This window comes from Erpetoichthys calabaricus, chromosome 14 (assembly GCF_900747795.2).
Source record: "Erpetoichthys calabaricus chromosome 14, fErpCal1.3, whole genome shotgun sequence".
In the NCBI taxonomy this organism is placed as follows: Eukaryota; Metazoa; Chordata; class Cladistia; order Polypteriformes; family Polypteridae; genus Erpetoichthys; species Erpetoichthys calabaricus.
In genome coordinates, this window is record NC_041407.2 from 5187691 (window position 1) to 5210675 (window position 22985).

At 47.1% G+C, this 22985-nt stretch overlaps 1 protein-coding gene across 5 annotated transcripts in view; it reads left to right on the plus strand.

Moving 5' to 3' along the window:
• Nucleotides 1–22985, plus strand: part of itgb4 (integrin, beta 4) — a 99376-nt gene that overhangs the window by 51802 nt on the left and 24589 nt on the right. For all 5 annotated transcript variants that reach the window (XR_007933486.1, XR_007933485.1, XR_007933484.1 and 2 more), the window contains exons 11-27: nt 589–756; nt 4014–4090; nt 6883–7097; nt 8015–8118; nt 9722–9820; nt 12286–12415; nt 14185–14298; nt 14408–14514; nt 14638–14671; nt 15403–15597; nt 15861–15964; nt 16256–16314; nt 17156–17179; nt 19303–19451; nt 19760–19939; nt 20257–20405; nt 22766–22973. Coding sequence is in view for 2 of the 5 variants with exons in the window: in XM_051919040.1 (XP_051775000.1) it covers nt 589–756; nt 4014–4090; nt 6883–7097; nt 8015–8118; nt 9722–9820; nt 12286–12415; nt 14185–14298; nt 14408–14514; nt 14638–14671; nt 15403–15597; nt 15861–15964; nt 16256–16314; nt 17156–17179; nt 19303–19451; nt 19760–19939; nt 20257–20405; nt 22766–22973 (2116 nt within the window). In the remaining 3 variants the exon portion in view is untranslated. The remainder of the gene's footprint in view (nt 1–588; nt 757–4013; nt 4091–6882; nt 7098–8014; nt 8119–9721; nt 9821–12285; nt 12416–14184; nt 14299–14407; nt 14515–14637; nt 14672–15402; nt 15598–15860; nt 15965–16255; nt 16315–17155; nt 17180–19302; nt 19452–19759; nt 19940–20256; nt 20406–22765; nt 22974–22985) is intronic.

A 22985-nucleotide genomic window follows, 5' to 3' on the forward strand; every position in this document is an offset into this window, starting at 1 on the left:
TTCTGTTATGGTATGTGAAATTTGAGACATCAGACAGACGAGCTTCTGTTCCATTTGTGAAGTTCACGGCCCATGTCGCTGGACGGTGCGAAGTCACTTCTAGCGAGTAGTGACTTCAATGTTCTTCAATGGCTTTTGTGCCCTTCTGAAGACCCTGTTGGCAGCTCACACGTTCAGGCTGAGATCAACCCACCATCTGCGTGCTTGGCCTACTAGTTTAGGGCACTTCATGTCAAAGCAGCGTTCAGTAGGTCCATGAGCTGACTTAAAATTCACAGAACGGCTTATTTTTCCAAAGAAATTTGACAGCAAACACTTGAGGAAAACAATCGCTTTGTGACTTTCTAAAATGCTACACTGAATCAGAAAGGACCAGCATGTTTCACAAAGCTGGGAGTCCAGAATAAAAGCAAGAATTGGCCTCTCATTTTGAAATTAGTTGGATCAAAAGCCCACAGGCATCCCCCCAATCACCACATCAGGACCCCCCAGCCTGTAAAGATGGTCTCTCAAGTGGTACTCATCTGACTCTTTGTTTTTTTCTTTCCAATGCCTGTTGGTGTTTGACTTTGCGCTTTCGCCTTCCAGGAATCTTTCACGGTGAAACTGCAGGCCCAGGAGAAGGTGGGCGATAAGCATGTTTGCAGTCTCCCCGCCGAAGACCAGTCGGGGAACGTCCGCATCAAGCCCACCACCTTCACGGACGCCTTGAACGTCGACGTCGGGGTTTTGTGCACTCGGTGCCCCTGTGAGCAGGTGCGTATGGCGGGATCTGACAGTAGGGCACGCTCAGAATAATAAGGAATAAATCAAGCCGGTAGTGATTGTAATGGTGCTGTTTGCAAGTGTTTCTTTTGTGGGGGGGGGCAGGGGGGGTCCTTTTTTGTCCCGTAGCTCAAAGACATAGAGAGAAGTTGGCCACACCCACCACAAGACAAACCGCCCGGACTGGGACCCAAGTGCAGCGGGTGACACCTTGGCACCACACTGGAACAGTGTGAGGTTTTCTTACGGTGGCTGGAGTGCCAATCCTGCCACCAACCCTGTAAGTTGGAAGGACCCGCTTGCAGGGCTGGATGCAGGTTAACGTCATACCCAGGACAGAGCAATTGCAGGTTAAGGGTCTTGCTCAAGGGCCCACCAGACTAGAGGCACTTCTGGAGTTTACAGGCTTTGAACCAGCAACCATCTGATTGCTGCCACAGATCCTGAACCCTCAGAGCCACCACTCAAAGACAAGCCAGATCTAAATTTTCCCTTAGAAGCTGTCTATGATCTAGTGACCATTTCTATTGGTTCAAAGGGTTTTTCATGTTTGCTGTAAAGTTATGTTTGGTTGTCCCTGGAGAAGGGGCACCTGGTGTTCTGCTCTCCGTCAGCATCAAAAACTCCATGCTGAGCATTTATCCTTTCACAATCTTTGTGCCAGTAGAACCTCAAAGTTGCTTCATTCACGGCACAGCACCAGTCTTAATGTGGTGCACAAAGACTCGGTGTAGCCATCACACTTGCAGTGCTGCCGATAATCGCTCTGTCATGTGGGTGTCGTGACCTGGACTTCGGTTTATATTCGTTCAGCCTTAAGTCTGGTACCCACTGTCGAATTTGGTGTAGTAGGCAAGATTAGATAGATAGATAGATAGATAGATAGATAGATAGATAGATAGATAGAATTTGGTGTAGTAGGCAAGATTAGATAGATAGATAGATAGATAGATAGATAGATAGATAGATAGATAGATAGATAGATAGATAGATAGATAGATAGAATTTGGTGTAGTAGGCAAGATTAGATAGATAGATAGATAGATAGATAGATAGATAGATAGATAGATAGATAGATAGATAGATAGATAGATAGATAGATAGATAGATAGATAGATAGATAGATAGATAGATACTTTATTAATCCCAAGGGGAAATTCCCATACTCCAGCAGCAGCATACTGATAATAAGAATATTAAATTAAAGAGTGATAACAATGCAGGTATACAGACAGACAATAACTTTGTATAATGTTAATGTTTACCCCCCCGGGTGTAATTGAAGAGTCTCATAGTGTAGCGGAGGAACGATCTCCTCAGTCTGTCAGTGGAGCAGGACGGTGACAGCAGTCTGTCGCTGAAGCTGCTCTTCTGTCTGGAGATGATCCTGTTCAGTGGATGCAGTGGATTCTCCATGACTGACAGGAGTCTGCTCAGCGCCCGTCGCTCTGCCACAGATGTCAAACTGTCCAGCTCCATGCCTACAATAGAGCCTGCCTTCCTCACCAGTTTGTCCAGGCGTGAGGCGTCTTTCTTCTTTATGCTGCCTCCCCAGCACACCGCTGCGTAGAAGAGGGCACTCGCCACAACCGTCTGAGAGAACATCTGCAGCATCTTATTGCAGATGTTGAAGGACTCCAGCCTTCTAAGGAAGTCTAGTCGGCTCTGTCCTTTCTTGCACAGAGCATCAGTATTGGCAGTCCAGTCCAATTTATCATCCAGCTGCACTCCCAGGTATTTATAGGTCTGTACCCTCTGCACACAGTAAAGTCCAGATCGATGGAGTTGTGCAGTGATGCTTGACCTTCAGCAAGTTCCTCCATGCAAGTTCTTCTGGAGTTCTTGATCATAATCCCCCCCCCACCCAATATCGACCGCATCCTGGCACTGAGGGTTGTCATGGAGCGCAAGCACAAATATCAGCAGAGATTCTTTGCAGCCTTTTGTTGATTTTTATAAAGAGTTTGACTCGGTTGATTGAGCGGCTCTGTGGGACATCCTGAGACTTTGTGGGATCCCCTCGAGGTTGCTGGATATCATGGCCAGCCTGTATGCTGGTACTGTGAGTGCTGTGAAGAGTGGAGGCAGGACCTCTGCATTTTTCCCTGTTGATTCTGGGGTCCATCAGCGGTGTGTTCTGCTCCTACTCTGTTCAGTGCTTTCATGGACAGGGTGTTGGGCAGAGTGGTGGGGTCCAGCGGCTGTGGGGCATCTGTTGGTGAAGAATGATTCACGGATCTTGAGTCTGCCGATGATGCTGTGATCTTCGTAGAGTAGATGGAGGTTCTGAATGGGGCTCTCGAGTGAGGGCTTGTGAGGGTCCCGATAAAAAACAAAATCCAGGCCTTTAATGAGCTCTTGGGCACGGCCATCAGCAGTGTGTCTGTCTGCGGAGAGAGTGTCGACCTCGTCGAGAGGTTTACTTACTTACCTCAGCCACTGCTGTCTCCGTTGACTCTTCCTATGAAGTCAGTAGATGGATTGGGAGAGCATGGGGGGTCATGAGGTCGCTGGAAAGGGGTGTGTGGCGCTCCTGATATCTTGTAAAGGGATGAAGGTCCAAGTCTTTAGAGTCCTGGTGCTCCCTGTTTGTCAGAAATGGACACTATCCAGTGACCTGAGATGAAGACTGGACTCCTTCATGTGAGTCTCTTCAGACCGCTGGTATGACTTTGTGTTGCTCATGGAGTCCCGAATGAGGCACATGACCTGCATTGTGAGGGAGCGTCAGTTACAGCACTACGGCCATGTGGTGTGATTACCCGATGATGATCCAGCTCATTGTTGAGGACCCGAGTGGCTGGACCAGGCCAAGGGGATGCCCACGTAACACCTGGGTCATTTCCGGAGGGTGGGGACTGGACCGCATGTCTGTCTGGGGGGGGTTGGCAACCAGCTGTTTCATCATGTGGCGGGTGCGACAATGCGCTGTACCAACGTATGCTCCCCAGCCTGATCTGACCTAACGTGTTGTTCAAAACTTCATCCATTTAAAAATTATGGAGGCCACAGCACTCCTGGGAAACCTTCAACCGCAGACCCCAGGCGTTTTTTTTTTAGTGCTCCCCAGATGTGTGCCATGATGCAGTCCTGTTTCTAAGCTCTGTAGGCAGTTCTAGGAAACTCCAGGAAGGAGCACAATGGCTCTGGGGTCCTACAGAATGTTCCAGAAAGAATATCTACCACTTGAAGATGTCTCCTAGAAAGAGTGTGAGAAGATACCAGTTCTTCTTTTTTTTTTCTTACAGAATAGGGTTACCAATGCCAGGAAGTGCAATGGCCATGGTGACCTGGTGTGCGGCCAGTGCCAGTGCTCTGAAGGCTGGTAAGGACTTGACGCCTCTTCTTCTTCTTTTTCAGTTCTCCTCTATCTGTGACGAGCTGCTATTCTTTTCAATTGCATGAGCTGCAGATGGGTGCTTTCTGGAATCAGTGAACAAATTTCAATCATTTTTTTGTATAGAGACACAGTATATACACACACACACGCATATTTAAATATATATATATTGTGGTGAGGGGCGGCACGGTGGCACAGTGGGTAGCGCTGCTGCCTCGCAGTTAGGAGACCTGAGGTTCGCTTCCCAGGTCCTCACTGCGTGGAGTTTGCATGTTCTCCCCGTGTTTTCGTGGGTTTCCTCCCACAGTCCAAAGACATGCAGGTTAGGTGTATTGGCGATTCTAAATTGTTCCTAGTGTGTGCTTGGTGTGTGTGGGTGTGCCCTGCAGTGGGCTGGCACCCTGCCCGGGGTTTGTTTCCTGCCTTGCGCCCTGTGTTGGCTGGTATTGGCTCCAGCAGACCCCCGTGACCCTGTAGTTAGGATATAGTGGCTTGGATAATGGATGGATGGATACTGTGGTGGTCGAGGGACGAAGGGTAAACCAAAAGCAATTTGGGCTGCCAATGTGGCCCTCCCTGTTTAGTGGCTGTTCTTTTAAACAAAATTAAAGCCCTCACTGGGCTTTTTCTCTGGGCTGTGGAGGAAGAACATGACACGGCTGATTGCAGCAGCGCCACCTCTGGGCCCTGGGTAGTACTACATACCTGGGAAGAGCTTGGACGGTGATCCTCAGGCGTGCACGCATGACAATATATGTAGTCATCTACTGAGGGAATAAAACGTCCACAAAAGAACTGTTGGGCCCCATTTTATAATCCCAGAGTCCCAAAAATAAGCATAATTACAAAGGAACAAAAGCAAAATAGGTAAGCAATGCTGGGGAAGGTTTGAGGCTTTACAGAGCGGACGATATTCACACCGGAGCTCTGCCCTGCAGTTTGCTCTTTCCAGAATGAGCGCCTCAGCTTTATAGTGGCTGGACCAGAAAGGGGCGGAGTCAGTTGTCCTCATTGGCCTTTCTCGGGTCTGTAGGAGAAAGAAGAGATGATACTGTCAGAAACAGCGCCCCCTCGTGTCCCAGAGTGGCAGTGCTTACCTCTGATGAGCATGGAAGGGCTGGAAGGCAAGTCTCAGGCACATGTGTGATAATATACATACTGTATATATAGTGAAAGAACCGGGGCGTCAGCGAGCCCCAAACCCCAACACAAACACATAAGAACAGCCCCGGGTTCAAATAATTTATTGTATAAATACCTCCAAAAAGTAACAAGCACAAATTATCTCTCCTCCAGTTCATCTCTCGTCTCTGCACCACACTGCCCTCCTCCAGTTGAGTGTTGTTGTCCATCCTCCCAGCTCCAACTTGCCTGGACAAGGGAGTGCAGTCCCATTAATTGAGGATCCGGGAGTACTTCCTGTGCCAGGGCTGCTCCCTCTTGGAAGTACTTCCGGGTCATTCAGAAGTCCAATATATTGGAATGCATCTCCCCTTGCGGCACCCACGAGCCCCAGCAGGGCTGTGCTGACGGACTACAACACCCGGCATTTCCTGCTGGTTCCCGAATGGGCACCGATATGGAGGGCTGCTGGCATCTAGTGCCTGGGGGGGAATAACCATCCCTCAGAGACCATCCTCCTCTGTCATTTTCTATTCTCCTGTTCGGAGAAGGTACTGGAACCATGTCTGGTCGGGGCGCCTGTCCATTTTCCCTAAGGCCTCCCATCCAAGTAAGGAATCTTCTTATCTGCTCGTGATGTCCGTCCATCCATTAGGGCAGCCTTGTCTGGGTGCGACATTCTTCCCTTTCTTGGATGGGATGCCTTTCTGTTCACTCGGGGCATCCCGTCCGGGATCTTCCTGACTCCTGCCCGTCCACCTATTATATATATATATATATACATACACTGTGTATAATAATAGAAAACAGAAAAAAGATAAAGGGTTGGGGCACTGAATGGTGTTCCCCATATATTGTTGCATTCAAAAATAAAGTGGTTAACAAATAAGCCTTTACAGATGGGAATTCTTCACCTACACTGAGGAGAGATTAGGACTTCACTGGGGGACTCCCCCTAATGGCTTCAATATGATTAGGACATCACAGGGGTCCTCCCCCTTATGGCTTCAGTGTGATCAGGACGTCAATGGGGGCCTCCCCCTGATGGCTTCAATATGATCAGGACTTCAGTGGGGGCCTCCCCCTTATGGTTTCAGTGCGACCAGGACTTCACAGGGAGCCCGCCCCCTTATGGCTTCAATATGATCGGGACTTCAATGGGGGCCTCCCCCTTATGGCTTCAGTGTGACCAGGGCTTCACAGGTGGCCTGCCCCCTTATGGCTTCAATGTGATTGGGACTTCAATGGGGGCCTCCCCCTTATGGCTTCAGTGTGACCAGGACTTCACAGGTGGCCCACCCCCTTATGGCTTCAATATGATCAGGACATCAATGGGGGCCTCCCCCTTATGGCTTCAGTGTGATCAGAACCCCTTATTGCTCTGACACAGTCAGGACGTCACAGCACATCTAGGAGGTGATCAATTGTGCAGCACACCATTGTGGGGGGGCTTGAGAAGGGCAGGGGTCCTGAAGTTATCCGTTATTTGCTTCTGAACTGTTTTAGCACTGGTACTGAGGTCCTAAAGTTGCTTTCAATAACCAAGTGAAACTTGTAGCACTGATTCAACACTAGCCTGTAGTTACGTCACTGAATTTTCACTCCTTTGAGCCTCTGATTCTCTTGCTTTTTTGTGTTTTTTTTGCTCTTTCCAGGATAGGCCCCTTCTGCAACTGTTCTGCCAGGACCGTAGGAGACGACGCAGCCTGTAGAATGCCCAACACGACGTCCGTGTGCACCGACCGTGGGGAATGCATATGTGGCATTTGCCAGTGCCACTCTTCCGGAAATCCGCTAGAGCGTTACGAGGGCAAATACTGCGAATTCAACAGCCTCCAGTGCCAACGCTTCGCGGGCTTCCTCTGCAATGGTATGCTGTTCCATCGCGGGATCACTTTTGGCCATATCAGTCCTCCTCATGTGCCAGCCTTGCAGAAGCACCTATCTGGGTGGTCCAAATCCTTCTATGTAAGGAAATCTGGCACCCCAAAACTCCTGAGCTCTGTTTTTTATTTTCTACTGACGCTCACCGAGGAAAAAGATGTCAGAAGTAGAACCAGAGAAAGATGTGCAGATTTTCTAAGTGTTAGTATCAGAGAGGCCATCTGAATAGACCTCCTCAGACCAAGAAAATGAGGGAGAACTATTCAGAATTATCTCCACACCCCAAGCAGATGCCATTTGCTTTATATGCAGTCTTGAACCTTCTCCATGAGATATGGCCCCCTGTTCTCCTTGTGCCTGTGTGTGTGTTTTTAATACATTATGGTCCTAAACCCACATCTCAAAGACATGCAGGGTGGCCATCTTGAGACTTCAGGCTAGACTGGTGTAAGTTCTTTAACAGGCGGTGCAGGGGTTAGTGCTGCTGTTGGGACGCAGCAACACAAAATGTTCAAGAGGTGTTTGAATAGGCCTCAAATTACCACTAAAAAGCCAGACCACTGGAATAGTTTTGGACCCCTGTGTCACCCGATGGGATTAAGACCAGTGCTGTAATGAGGAGAGAAAGTTCTGGACTTCACAAGCCACTTCTCGACTTCATTCTTTGGTCTGGAGAGCTGCAACACAGAAAGTGCTCCATTTGGCCTATCAGTTTGTCATCCTACTTGGACCTTTACCTCCTGTATTGCATGATTTTGTATTGTGTGAATTTGAATGAACGCATGATGGGATGATGTTTTCTGTGAAAGGCGCTATATAAAATGAAGATAGATTTATTAGCCGATCAAGGGAGGAGAAGGAGGAGGAGGAAGAGCTCTAATTGTGTCATTTGCTGTCTTCCAGCTCGTGGCCGGTGTTACATGGGCCAGTGTGCCTGTGAAGATGGCTGGGCCGGCGATGCCTGCGAGTGTCCAACGAGTAACGCCACCTGCATCGACAGCAAAGGGGTAAGAGCTGCTGTATTTTAGAATACCAGCCTTCATCGCACACTCACCAGTGGAGAACCACAGCAGCCCAGCAGCTCCATTCCCAGGCATGACAGATGTCCAAAGTAAAATATCAAAGCCCCAGGAAGTGTTCAGAACGATTCTCACCCTTTGGGGTTGCTGTTGTTGGCCACACAGTCACAGTTTGACCAGACTTTTTCCAGTTCAAAAAATGTGTGGCCACTAGAGGGTGCTCTGAAAGCAAGTTTAGTGAAGTTTAAGCTTACTGTGATGCGTACAGAGTGCAGTGCAGTTCTTACTTTCGTGTCTGTTATATGCCACTTGGTATGGGATTTGTAAAAGCAGCGTTCATATTTTTGAGGCACCATCTGTTGGAATGACAAAAGCAAAGAAAATGTCTCTGTTATGTGCCACTTTGCGTGAGATTTGTCAAGGCAGTGTTAATGTTTGTGATGCTCCATCTCTTGGGATGGAGAAATGCAATGCGCCTTATTGCTACAAATGTTTGTGATGCACCATCTGTTGGAATAACAAATTCATTGCTTGTGCCTCTATTATATGCCACTTGGTATGGGATTTGTAAAAGCATTATGCCATCTGTTGGAATGACAAATGCAATGCACTTTATTACTACAAACGTTTATGATGCACCATCTGTTGCAGTAACAAATTCATTGCATGTGCCTCTGTTATATGCCTCCTGGTATGGGATTTGTAAAAGCATTACACCATCTGTTGGAATGACAAATGCAATGCGTATGTCTCTGTTATATGCCACTTGACATGGGATTTGTAAAAGCAGTGCACCATCTGTTGGAATGACAAATGCAATGCATCTGTCTCTGTTATGTGCCATTTGGTATGTTATTCGTAAAGACAGTATTAATGTTTGTGAGGCGCCATCTGTTGGAATGACAGATGCAATGTATTTTATTACTACAAATGTTTGTGACTATCTGCTGGAATGACATTGCAACCAGACGGACACACAGACAGACACACAGACACTTATCCTTTAATTAGGGTGGATTATTGTTGATTATGTCTTCATGTCATGAAAATTCACCCTTAGTTTCCCTGACAAAGCAGGGAAGCCTGTGGCGGCATATTCCACTGTTCTGCCTTGGATTGACAATCCCAGAGTCTGGGCACTCACCTTCTGGACAAAGACCCATGGAGTGAGGAGGAGGAGGATTCTGTTTTGTCCTTCCATCTTGGGCCTGAGTGGAACACCCCTAGCACCCCATGGGGTCATTTGGTGTAGCTTGACTCATCCCTTAAGGATCAGCGGTGGTCATTTGGGGACACATAGTGGTCATAGCTGTTTGAAGGCATTCTCAGATCTGATTCCATGACAACGGAGTCACCTCAGAGTGACAAGGAGAGGTGAACCACTTAATGTTTTGCGTTTCTGTAAACGAGACCCTTGTATTGGGACATTTTTGTGGTCTGCTGGCACTGATGTTTTCCATCCCAGGTGGTGCCCACAGAGAGTGCTGCGACTTTCCACACTTTAGAACTGGTGGCACGCGAGGGCTTCTGTAGAGCGATGGCTTATGGGAATTCCGGCTTGCTAATATGTTTTGTTTTGTTTCCTTTACAGGGCATCTGTAACGGCCGTGGCATCTGTGAGTGCGGGCGCTGCAAGTGCGATGACAGCAAGGGGCAGTACAACGGCGCGACCTGTGAGGCCACCTTCATGGTGAGAGTTTGTAACACATGAACACACACACACAAATACACACACACACACACCTCTGTTTTCTCCAAGGAAGACTTGTGAGAGAGTAGCACGTGCTTTTCTGTTCCACATTCATGAATTAAAATGGTTCCTTTAGATTCTGAGCTAAATGCAAGTCCCATCAAGACAAAGCGAAAACGGGATTTTAGGAATGTTTGCAAATTTCTGAACTCTCCCATTGACACACAAGTTTTCAGACCCTTTTGCTTTGGCTCAGGTGCATCTCATTCTATTGATCATCGCTGAGATGTTTCTAAACCTTGTTTGTAGTCCACTCGTCATCAGTTTGATTGATTGGATTGATAAGGAGAGGCACCCAGCTATATAGAAGGTCTATAGAAGGTCCCATGGCCGAGCCAAAACCAAGCCATGAGGTCGAAAGAATGGCCCACAGAGCTTTGAAATGGGATTGTGTCAAGGAATAGACCTACAAAACATGCCTGCAGCATTGAAGGTTCCCAAGAACGCAGTGGCCTCCATAACTCTTAAATGGAAGAAGGTTGTAACAACCACCCGGCCAAACTGAGCCATCATGAGAGAAGAGCTTAGGGTCAATTCTGGGGATGTCCTTGAGTGGTCCAGGTAGAGCCCAGACCCGAATATCTCTGGAGAGACCTAAAAATAATTGTCCATCAACGATCTCCACCCAGCCTGACAGAGCTTGAGAGGATCTGCAGAGAAGAATGGCAGAAAATCCCCTGATACCAGGTCATGTGAATCTTGAGGGAGAGCGGAATGGAGTAAAGCACGGAGATATATCCATCCATCCATTTTCCAACCCGCTGAATCCGAACACAGGGTCACGGGGGTCTGCTGGAGCCAATCCCAGCCAACACAGGGCACAAGGCAGGAACCAATCCCGGGCAGGGTGCCAACCCACTGCAGGACACACACAAACACACCCACACACCAAGCACACACTAGGGCCAATGTACAATCGCCAATCCACCTAACCAGGATGTCTTTGGACTGTGGGAGGAAACCGGAGCGCCCGGAGGAAACCCACGCAGACACGGGGAGAACATGCAAACTCCACGCAGGAAGGACCTGGGAAGCGAACCCGGGTCTCCTAACTGCGAGGCAGCAGCGCTACCCACTGAAATGAAATGAAAGTCTCCTCTGGACGGTTTCAGATCTCAGACTGGAGCTGAACGTTCACCTTCCAGTAGGACAAAGCAAAGACAATACAGGGCGGTTCAGCCAGAACTCAGACTCGAACCCGACCAAACATCTCTGGGGAGAGTCTTAAAAACCAGCTGTCCCTCAGTGGTCTCCATCCAAAGCTGACCGAGCCTGAGAGGATTCTGCAGAGAAGAACAGCAGAGAATCCCCAAATCCAGGGCCTGTGAAGCTTGTGTAAAGGCCAACCCTGAGGTTCCCCACAAGCCACAGCACACAATACACAAATCCTTTTCCTTCTCTTTCTCTTTTCTCCTCCATTCCTCCCAACAAGCTACGTCTCCCTCGTCCTGACTCTGGCCCTCGGAGTGGAATCTGCTCGGTCCTTGTCTCTGTGCTCCAGGTGCTCCTTGTTGCCCTGCTTCTGGCAGCACTTCCAGGTGTGGTGGAAGAGCAGTTCTCCAGGGCTCAGTAGCCATTGCAGCACCCCCAACAGGGCTGCACCCAACTCCAACTCCCATGAGTCCGAGGCACTGCTGCCTGCACCCCAGGGGGGGCTGCCATCTAGCGCTCCTGGGGAAGGTAACACTCTGAATAGGTTGACTCCCCCGGTTCTTCCAGCGTGGAGACGTCCCGTCACACTTGTCACGTTCAACCCTAGTAGACTCCAAGCTGGAGTGCCTCCCAAAAGGGGGATTCAATGAAGTGCCGAGTAAAAGATCTGAGTACTTGTATCCCATTTTCTTTCCTTTTTCATAAATTTTGGGAAAACTCCTAGATGTCTGGTTTCGCTTTGTCAGTCTGGGAAATCGAGTGTCGCTTGACAAAGGAAAAAAATGAATTGAAACAATTTCAGCAGAAGACTGGAGGATAACAAAGTGTGTGAGATGCGAAGGGTCTGAAGACTTTCTGTAGCAGGGACAGCTGAGAGTCCATCGTCTGGACACCAAGGGGACCTCCACTTTACTGTAAGGACACACACACAGTCACACCCCTCAAAATGAGAGCCCCCTCTTGTAGTACCCACGAGGGCCCACTTAGCCTCTCATATAGCTCTGGTTCTTGTTAAACGTGAACCTGAGAATTAAGCACCACACAGTCCTCACAAATGCTGACAAATCCAACTGCCCCCCGATGCCCCCTAGTGGTAATATTTCAACTTGTGCCTCTTTCGTTTTTTTTTTAATTTTTTTTTATTTAATACCCAAGCTGCCCTCAGACAACAAGGTGCACTGTGAGGGTCCGCACGTCCACTGTGTCTGTTTTATACTCGAGCTGATGGCTTTCTCCTTCTGCTTCTGCGGCAGGGCCTGCTGGGAGTCTGCGAGGACACGAGGGCCTGCGTCCAGTGCCAGGCCTGGCAGACGGGAGAGAAGAACGGTGAGGCCTGCAAGGAGTGCGGCTTCCAAATCCAGATGGTGGATGAGCTGAAGAAAGGTGAGCCGGGGACGACAAAAAAGAAATGGGAGAGCGGCATACCGCACGAATCAGGGGCAACCCCGCCTGGGCTGCCTTATGTGTACTTAATTTAAAAAACTGTTATACATATAAGAGGTGTCACAGATGGCCGGACACGTCTTCCTTGGAGGGGCCGGGGGAACAAGTGTAGGCAGAGCATTACCTCCCCCGGAACACTAGATGGCAGCCTCCCTGGGTGGCAGCAGTGGCTCGGACTGCCATAGGGCTTCATGGGAGATGGAGTTATCTACAGCCCTGTTGGGAGGCGCTGCAGCTGTTCCTGATGCCTGTGTGGGCGGTTCTTCCGCCAGACACCTGGAAGTGCTGCCGGAAGTGGGGCGACGAGCACCTGAAACACTTCCGGGTGCCTCATATAAGGGGTCGGCAGACATTACTCGGTGAGCCAAAGTCGGGTGGAAGGTGGATGAAGCTTGCCGAGGAGGAGTGGAGGAGAAAAGAGAAGAGTGTTGTTTTTATGGTGTGCTGTGATTGTGCTTAAAGGGACTGTGTTGAGCCTGTGGGAAACGGGGAAGGCGTTTCCCACGAGGTAAAGAAAAATAAAAAAACATTTGTGTTTTTATCAGTGTGCCTCCTGCGTCTGTCTGTGTCGGGTTGGGTGGTTGGCACGCCCCCTAGTGGTTTTGTCACAGAGGATAAGCCAAAGCGTAACGGCAACGAATAGAAACTGATGCAATATAACACATTTGCAGTGGCTTATGGGTATTTCACATTCGCACAGGGAGGCGCTCTGCCGTTTGTCTAGCTGAATCTGAAGTCAAATGAACGCGGACCCTCCGCTGCAGGATTACCCCATCATTGACCAACAAGCCGTAGTGAGATTTCTTTGGGGGGAGGGGGAGGCCTGCTTTTGTTATTTTAGAATTCATTTTTCTCCAGTCTGTATTTTTATTTCAAAGTCTTTTGATTTCTGAATCTATTTGCTGATATTAGCGTTACTGGAGTCTGCCATTATAGGGGTGTCTTCCCACAGTGCCATTTTGGTTTTCCTTTGTGTTTGACCCTGCTGGGGTCTCGCTACGGGTGACATTTGGGGTCAAAACTTGTAAGAGATGCCAGTTGATACTTTCAGGTGGTTTGAGTTTGCGAAGAGGAATTAAAAAAATCTTTGCGGGGGGTGTCTGCATGTGCTAAAAGTTTCCCGACCAGTTTCAGTTCACTTTGACTTTGAATCAGGATTTCAATTTCGCAAAGAATACGTTAATTGCTGCAAACTGCTGTAAACGTGGTGTAACGTGACAGGCCCGTAATAGTCACAGCTGTTTTGGTCTGAAGCAGGCTGGCCAAGCTGTTTTAGTTTACGACATTCAAAGTGACGTTCAGTTTGCAGAAACACGGAGTCAAAGATATCCAAAGTAAGAAAAACAACAAGACGATTCATTAAAACGAGTCCCCAAAAATCCCAAACTCTTTTGCAGAGGTGTGTAGCCTCTGTGGCTTCTTGTACCTCTCATTACATGGCTGCCCCTTACTGAGTGTTGCATGTCAATCAAAACGGTTGGGCGGGGATAGGAGCTGGGCATGTCTGTAGGGCGGAGTTGTGGGGGTCAAGCCTCTACCTGTCTGTTTCACATGAAATCACCATTAACATCACCATCCAGCTAAACGGGCACTGATTTTTCTCTCAATTCGGGCAGATCTCCAGCAAAGCCAAGAAGCATCCCGTCTCGTGGGCTCATTCGGCAGCCTCCTCTTTCTTACCCGTGCACTTTTTTTTTACTGTTCCGCAGCGGAGGAAGTGAATGAGCGCTGCAGTTTCCGAGATGAACACGATGACTGCACCTACCACTACACTGTAGATGGCACTTCAGAGAACAAGGACATCATGGTCCGCAAAAAGAAAGGTATGGTGCGAAGAACGGGTGAGGACAGGCTGTCGCCCCACAGGCCGAGGCTTTTTCTGCCTCTTTGTCTTTGTCAATGTAAAGTCTGGTTTTCTCTTGTGCCTAACAGATTGCCCCCCGGCTGGATTTCTCTGGCTCATTCCCCTCATCATGTTTTTGATGTTGCTCTTGGGACTCCTGCTGTTGTGCTGCTGGAAGTATTGTGCTTGTTGCAAGGTGAGGTGCCATGCTGATTAGATATGCAGCACAGGTGCCAATCATGTGCATGAAACAAAGATGGCATTACTGGAATGTGGAACATTTCAAATGTCTCTAATGTATGGATCCTTCTCTTTACAGGCTTGCCTGGCCATGCTTCCATGTTGTGCACGAGGTAAGCTTTCTCGGGATAAATATGCTGTAATATCGATGGGCACCACTTAAGTGCCTCCACAGTCATTTATAGGTCACAATCACGGGTTCCAAACATAGCACAAGGGTGGGAGACCTGCAAAAATGAGCCACAAAAGCCAGCCAGGAACTTTACTGGACAGCCCGGAAGAGGCTCCCCCAGACCAGCCTGACCCTCAACTGCTACCTGCAGGCTTCAGTCTACCTAGACAGGCCTATACATGGGGAGCTGGATTTAAAAGTTCAGAAATGCAATAAAGTCCCAGAATTTACAAAAATGACGTACAAGGGGGATGAACCATTGAAAGAAAAAACCCTGCCTTGTAAGCAAAAGGCAACAATGACTCTATAAATTTTGTGTTTTTTTAACGAATAAGAGGAAAATTGCAGAATGCTTGTATAAGTTAAAAAAAAAGAAGGGTAGGCCCAAAAGGCCAACAATTCCAAAGAGAAATCCAAGAACCGGAAACCAGAAAGTTCAATTTGATCCCCATGATGGTCATGTGATGATGAGTGGGTCAGATCTCCTGCTGGAGCTCACATTGTGGAAATATGGACCACTTATTCTTTACTGTAAATTGTCCACTATGGAAAGGCGCTCTACGAGAACACGAGGTTGCCGGTCCTGCCCTCCCCTCTCACTCAGCCCCTCAACCCCGGGATGCCTTACCGGTCCTCACCCCCCGTGAGAAACCTTCTGCTTTCTCATTCCAGGTCGCATGGTGGGCTTCAAAGAAGACCAGTATATGCTGAGACAGAGCCACCTCACTTCGGATTATCTGGACACGCCTATGGTGCGCACCGGACCCCTCAAGGGGGCAGATATTGTGAAATGGAAAATCAACGACAACGTTCACCGCCAGGGTGCCGTCTACAACCAGGCGACAACCACCAACCCCAAGGACATAAGTGAGTGCACTCAGCAGGGCTGGGGCAAAGGAATGAGATGACTTTGGAGGGGTTGAGGTGTGGGAATTGGGGACATTAAGGTCATTAAACCCTCCTGACCACTGCATGCCGGGTGTTTCTCCCTGTGGGTTCATATCATGTGTGCGGGGCTGAGGGAGGGGGAGCAGACCATCCCTGTAGCTGGGTGTTTTAATATCCAAGACCTGTTCTGTTCCATCCGTGTCGTTAGTGCGACTCCATGATGATCTCAAATTGTCTCATAGTTCCCTACGGTGTGTCACTGCGTTTGGCCCGTCTCTTCATGGAAAACCTCTCCCGGCTGGATAGTCGTGAAACCGACCAACTGCGACATGAAGTGGAAGAAAATGTGAGTAGACTTTAGTCGAGTTTTGTGTGAGCTATCATCTATGGCCTTGACCTGGAGGACCACCTCGAGTCGGTGTGGTTGACATCTCTAAGTCTTGAGTGGCCTGCGCAGTACACGCTCAGTTTTTCTATCGTATGTTTATGGCGATCCAAGAGGTCAGGTCCACTCTAGTCTTATTCTATGGCCTCTGATCCAAACATCTGATGAAACCTGAAGAAAATGAGAGCCAAAAAATGATAAACTAATAAGCAAAAGCCTGCTCAGATTGTAACCGATATGTTTGCTTTTCAGCTGAATGAAGTGTACAAACAGATCCCAGGAGCACAGAGGGTCCAGAGGACCAAATTCAGGTAAGGCCTGTTATAAGAAGATCAGCCCGTCACGTCAGCTTTGGCTTGAATTCGGTTCATTGTTTGGATTACAGTAAATCTGTAGAGTCCGCTCCCGTGGTTAATTTATCTGCATCTATGAAAGGGTAACCCGTTTCGCAGCACCCACAGAATTCTGAGAGGCCCGTTGCACAGGAGTGATGTACGTGTGAGGTTGAGTGAGAGCAGGTCTGTAACGCCATTAGCTGTTCAGGGGCTGCAGGTGTACCGCACTCAGTGGATCCACGTGTGTTGACCCGGTGCAGAGAAGTGTGTGTAAACTGTTGAACCCCGTTCATGATGGGGACCGGGGCTTACAATTGTTCACCACAAACGAGGAACTCCCTGTAAGTTTGGGTCATCCCTGTTAAGTGGTCAGCTCAGAGATATGCAGGTGGATGAGCCTGTGGTGTCCTGTATGATGGACAATCTATGGGGCAGACAGTGATGACTGAGAGCAACACTGGAGCGCCACAAGGAGCGAACAAATATATCAGCAGGTCACGTGACTGGCCGACATTCTCAGCTGATTCTGCACTTACTGGGTTTATTGATAAGGAGGGGTGAGACGGGGGAGGGCATTGAGAATTATCTGCAACTTAACATCAGCAAAGCCAAAGAACTGCTTATTGACTTTCACTGCACTAAACAGCCGTGGTGAAATGTTTCTCTGTGTGGCTAGTGACGGTGCCCACAGGCGGGATGAGGTGCCTTTGCTCAAGACAAATGGTTAACTGAAAGCCTTTGCCTGTTCACTGCATTTATTGCCAATGTGACTGTTGAATCTTTGACATTTATTTATTTATTTTTCTTCATTTTTTAGGTTGCAGTCAAATGCAGGAAAAAGGTACGTAAAACAGTGTAACGGACGGACGGTAACATTCTGTCTAAAGTAAACATGTGGTTTGGGTCTCTGCTTAGCCACTTTAGCTTGCCAAACAGTTAGATTTGCCATTCATTTACTTGGCATGTGACAAAACTGCAAATAACATCGCAGTATTAGGCCCACCTCACTGGCCTCTTGGAATTCCTTTATTTGCTGTGCTGTCACGTAGTCGATGTCCATAATCACTCACAACAGACAATGTCAGAGCAGACAAAGGAAAAGACAGACGGGAGAAAGGTACTATATAGCAGAGGAAGATATTAAAAGCATTCTAGAAAATAAGACAAATTTATGAAAGAGACCTTCATATTGGGTGATAGACGTGTAAGGCACGGTGTATGATAGATAGATAATATGAAAGGCACTATATAACATTATATACACTAGTTGGATATGAAAGGTGATACACAGAGAGACAGGCAGACAGACAGACAGTAAAGGCACTATATAATGAATAGATAGATAGATAGATAGTATGCAGGATTAGATAGATAGATAGATAGATAGATAGCATAGTTGACAGGGATAGATAGATAGATAGCGTAGTTGGCAGGATTAGATAGATAGATAGATAGCATAGTTGGCAGGAATAGATAGATAGATAGCGTAGTTGGCAGAATTAGATAGATAGATAGATAGCGTAGTTGGCAGGATTAGATAGATAGCGTAGTTGGCAGGATTAGATAGATAGATAGAATTTGGTATAGTAGGCAGGATTAGATAGATAGATAGATAGCGTAGTTGGCAGGATTAGATAGATAGATAGATAGATAGATAGATAGATAGATAGATAGATAGATAGATAGATAGATAGATAGATAGATAGATAGATAGATAGAATTTGGTATAGTAGGCAGGATTAGATAGATAGCGTAGTTGGCAGGATTAGATAGATAGATAGATAGATAGATAGATAGATAGATAGATAGATAGATAGATAGATAGATAGCGTAGTTAGCAGGATTAGATAGATAGATAGCGTAGTTGGCAGGATTAGATAGATAGATAGATAGATAGATAGATAGATAGATAGATAGATAGATAGATAGATAGATAGATAGATAGATAGATAGATAGAATTTGGTATAGTAGGCAGGATTAGATAGATAGCGTAGTTGGCAGGATTAGATAGATAGATAGATAGATAGATAGATAGATAGATAGATAGATAGATAGATAGATAGATAGATAGATAGATAGATAGATAGCGTAGTTAGCAGGATTAGATAGATAGATAGCGTAGTTGGCAGGATTAGATAGATAGATAGATAGATAGATAGATAGATAGATAGATAGATAGATAGATAGATAGATAGATAGATAGATAGATAGATAGATCTTTTGGTGGGCTATCATATAATGAAGGAAAGGCAAATGACATTCCTGCTGGCCATGTAAAGGCCAATCTCTCCTGCTCCCCTGACAGACCCAGTTCATTGCTGAAGACCCCATCATGATTTTGTGTTCTCCCATGGGATTCCTTCAGCTGTTTGTATTTGGCAGTGTAGGCCAACATTAAAAAAACACAAGCTAAGTGTAGCACTTTTGCTGTTTTCATGTCAAATGTAGGCACTGAGGAACAAATGCAGTAGGTTTTGTATATGTTGAGTTTTTAAAGTCGATATTCTCAGGGCTGACTCACAAGCGAATAATGAAAGGCATCAGTGACAGACACCTCCTGTCTGCTAATATGGAGTAATGTCCTTGGCTGTGGTCACATGGACCAAGTGAAAACATTGCAAAATAGATATGAAACATACCTTGATAGATATGAGGGATGCCAGGTATGATCAGTAGATGAATAGATTAGGGTCTCTCAATGCTAGATAAATAAATAGAGAAAATGCCATAAGACAAACAGACAGATGTTAGTTAAGTCATCATCTGTGACACTCAGAGGTTGGGAGACACCATAGGATGCCTACCTACTTCTCTACATGAATCTCTTTTCAAAAAATCCAAGAAAAGATTCATAGAGCTCTTTCTTTCTTTCTTTCTTTCTTTCTTTCTTTCTTTCTTTCTTTCTTTCTTTCTTTCTTTCTTTCTTTCTTTCTTTCTTTCTTTCTTTCTTTCCTCCCTCACAGGCAGGACCACGCCATCGTGGACACGGTCCTTTCTGCCCCTCGCTCGGCTCAGCCAGACATTGTCAAGCTGACTGAGAAGCAGGTCCAGCTGGGCAGGTTCAACGACCTGAAGGTTGTCCCGGGTTACTACACCGTGGCGTCTGACAAAGGTGAGTGGTCCGGTGGACCTGATGAGCTGCTGCTACGAAGCCAGTGGGACTTTACTGTGAAAGTGACAGTCTGAGGCATGTGACGCAAGTCTCGCTATGCGTTACGCTTTTCTGGCGTCATTTGATTGCAGACTGTTTTTATTCATGATGCCAATAGTCTAAGGTCACTAATTCCAAGTAAAGACAATGACTGGTTTACATTTCAAACTTTTAAAAATGACATTGAAGTTGTCCTTTTCCCTCCATTTTTGACATTTCACTACACCGCTATTACCATTTAATGAACATTAGCCTCTCTTGTCCCCAAGATGCTCAGGGCCTGGTCGAGTTCCAGGAGGGTGTGGAGAATGTGGACGTGCGGGTGCCCCTCTTCATCAAGGATGAAGACGATGACAAAAAGCAGCTTCGAGTCGAGGCCCTGGAGGTGCCCCAAGGCATCGCTGAGATTGGACGTCGATTTGTCAACATCACCGTCATCAAGGAACACGGTGTGTACGCACAGGGAGTGACAGGTGACAAGCGCGGCAGTGCTCTGGTGTGGTCAGGCCCACCATCACCCATGAAAAAAATCAAATGGGCGGCAGGGCCATCGTTCGGTGGCGGCTTCTCTTGCACTCGTATCCAAGAGAAGTGTGAAGTGTCAAGGGTTAATCCACTGCCTCGTGTATTTGTTTACTGGTCAGGTTATTTATTTCAGATCAATTAGCTAATTACTTAACCAATTAAAATGCGTATCTAGCTGGATTCCCATGGCCGAACCCCTCTTAGTTATGTGCCCTAACGACCGTGCATCTTATTTTCACAGCCAAGAGCATCCTGTCGTTTTTGCAACCGTCCTACACGTACAGCCGGCAAGAGAAGGTGGCGACAATTCCAGTGGTGAGGGAGATCATTGAGGATGGCCGCACGATGGTCACGTACCGTACGCGGGATCTCACGGCCAAAGACAAGAAGGTGAGTGGAGCGGACACGTCAGGGTTTCGTCTTCCTGTTCAAAATGTTCGCCTGGCGTTGGGCCTTCTGAGCAAACCGACGTTGGAAATGGGATTGACGGAGGGAAAGGCAGCCAAGGAGAGCACAGAGTGAATGTGCTGTCATCATGTTGGATTTTTTCTTTCTGTTTTACATCATTTTCGTCCTATTGGATATGGAGAACTTGACAAGTTTGCTCCACGTGCAGTAGTTTAAAATTTGAAAAGCTTTCAAGCTTATGGGACGCCATTTTGTTACTGTTGCTACAACGTTGTAAAATTGGTGTAACCGGAAGTGCGTGGGGCGGCACACGTGCGCATGGGAGGCAGCTAAAGGGCCTGAATAATGGCAATTCCACACCAGACCAGGGGGTGGCGAGGTGCACTGACGTTCTCTCTCGATCCTCAGCAGACCATCCACGGGAAATCCTGCATGGTTCTGGCACCACTGATGATGTCACTTCCATTTTCCACAGCCAATGATGACGTCACTTCCGTTTTTTTCTGGCACATATGGTGAGGGCACTTCCGGTCCAAATGGCATCACGTCCAGTCTCAGTGTGCACATGATGACATCACTTCCAGGTCCGGTGCACACGATGACATCACTTCCGGTCCAGATGACATCACTTTCTGTCTCGGCCTTTAAAGCCGCCATCTTTACAGCCTTAAATCAGTTCGGTTTTGGACTCTGACCTGTGAACAACTCACACCAAATTACCCATTTTGCAGCCAGGGCACAATATGCGGGTGGCTGCCCCTAACCTTTTTGATGTCTCTCGTTCGATCATACGACAACTCGTGTATAATGTCAGATGTTTGATGCTGTAAATCGCTGGTGCCGCAACCAAGAAAGTATCCGAGGTTACGGATAATAAGAACAAAACTCTCTCTTCATCAGTGTGTCATTTCCTGAAAGGTTGTTTCGGTTTTCGACTCCTGGCTAGCGTCGCACACTTGGTTATTTTCAAACTCAGTGTACAATTTTCTTCTTTTGTTGAACTTTTTTGGCCTGTAGATTTTGATTTTCTTAATGGTTTTCTTATTTAAATGATCGGAAACGCATCCAATGGCATCTTTTGTTTTCATGAGTTCCACCATTTTGCTATCCTGTTGCTAAGGAAATGACCCGGAAGTGACATTAGCAGACAGGTGGTATGAAAATCATGCTGGACAACTCTTCATCATCTGAGTTTACGAAGAAAAACAGATCAAAGAGTTTAGCGTTTGAAGTCGGCGTTCCTGGCGAAAACGACTTTTGTGCAATGAATATCGACAACGATTTTGGGTTTGGTTTTCTGCTCTGACGATTTCTGGTTATGAATCTTTGCTTGTCTGTTGGCTCACGTCTCTTCTTCTGGTCCTTTTTAATGATGAATGAATGAGGAGAGTTTTGTTCACATTATCCGTAATCTCGGATGCTTTGTTCTCATTTATCCATAACCTCGGATGCTTTCTGGGTTGTGGCGATTTAAAGCATCACACATCTAACGTCTCTAGTATTGATTGTCAAAATGTGCCGGTGTTCACTGGTAACCTTTTTCATTGAATATTGTGCTTTAAATTGCCTTGTTGCCGGCTTAGGCAAACATTTTTTCCCAGTGTCCCATGATGGTTTGTGATCCCAGAGTGATGTCACAAAGTTGTAGCAGCCCTGCGCAGAACTTTCACGACTACTGAAAGGTCGCCATCTGTAACAGTCATGGAAAGAAGATAACAAAAGATCATAAAGTTGTTGGGGGCACACCAGGTGACGCCCCCCCCCCCCCCCCCAACCACACAAAGCGTTGTTACAAACGTGAGTAGTTCAGATTGCAGTAAGATGAGTTATGAGGCTGGGCAGGTAGAAGAGTCAGATCACCAGGAGCGACATCAGTGGTCTTCAGCCGTCGATCTTCCTCTGTAAAGGGGCAGTTAGATACAGCGCCACCCTGTGACTCGGAGTGGAATTACCATCGGATGAAGTTGTCCCCCGAGTGCACGTGTGTGCCGCAGTACAAAAGCTGCATCTCTGGTGTTGACCTCATGGCTTCGATTTACGTCTATCCACCAATCGCTAAAAACACGTGACACACCCCACAGCGGCATAACAAAATGTTTATCACACAAGTTTTGGTTACTGAAAATTTTACAAAAGCTGCCATCAACAACACATTGACTGCAGAACTTCTAAGAACTTGGCGTGCGCAAGGTCGCGAATGTTATTCCCTTTACCTTACGTTTTTCCTAATACTCTTAATTATTGTTACTGTTTTTGAATCGTGACACCATTTTGTTTGTTTCTTTGTGTATTTGTATGATGAAATGTCAAACATTAAAAACGTGCCGCCCTCTCTGTGCCAGGACTACAAATCTACTGAGGGAGAGCTGACCTTTCTGCCAGGAGAAAATCAGAAGAATGTCAAAGTGGACCTGCTGGAGCTTTCGGAAAGCGACGCTCTGCTGACAGACAAGCAGATAAAGCAGTTTGTCATGGACCTGACCAACCCGCGATACGCGGCCAAGCTGGGAAAATATCCACGGACCACCGTCACCATCACGGACACGCCAGGTAGGTCCAAAG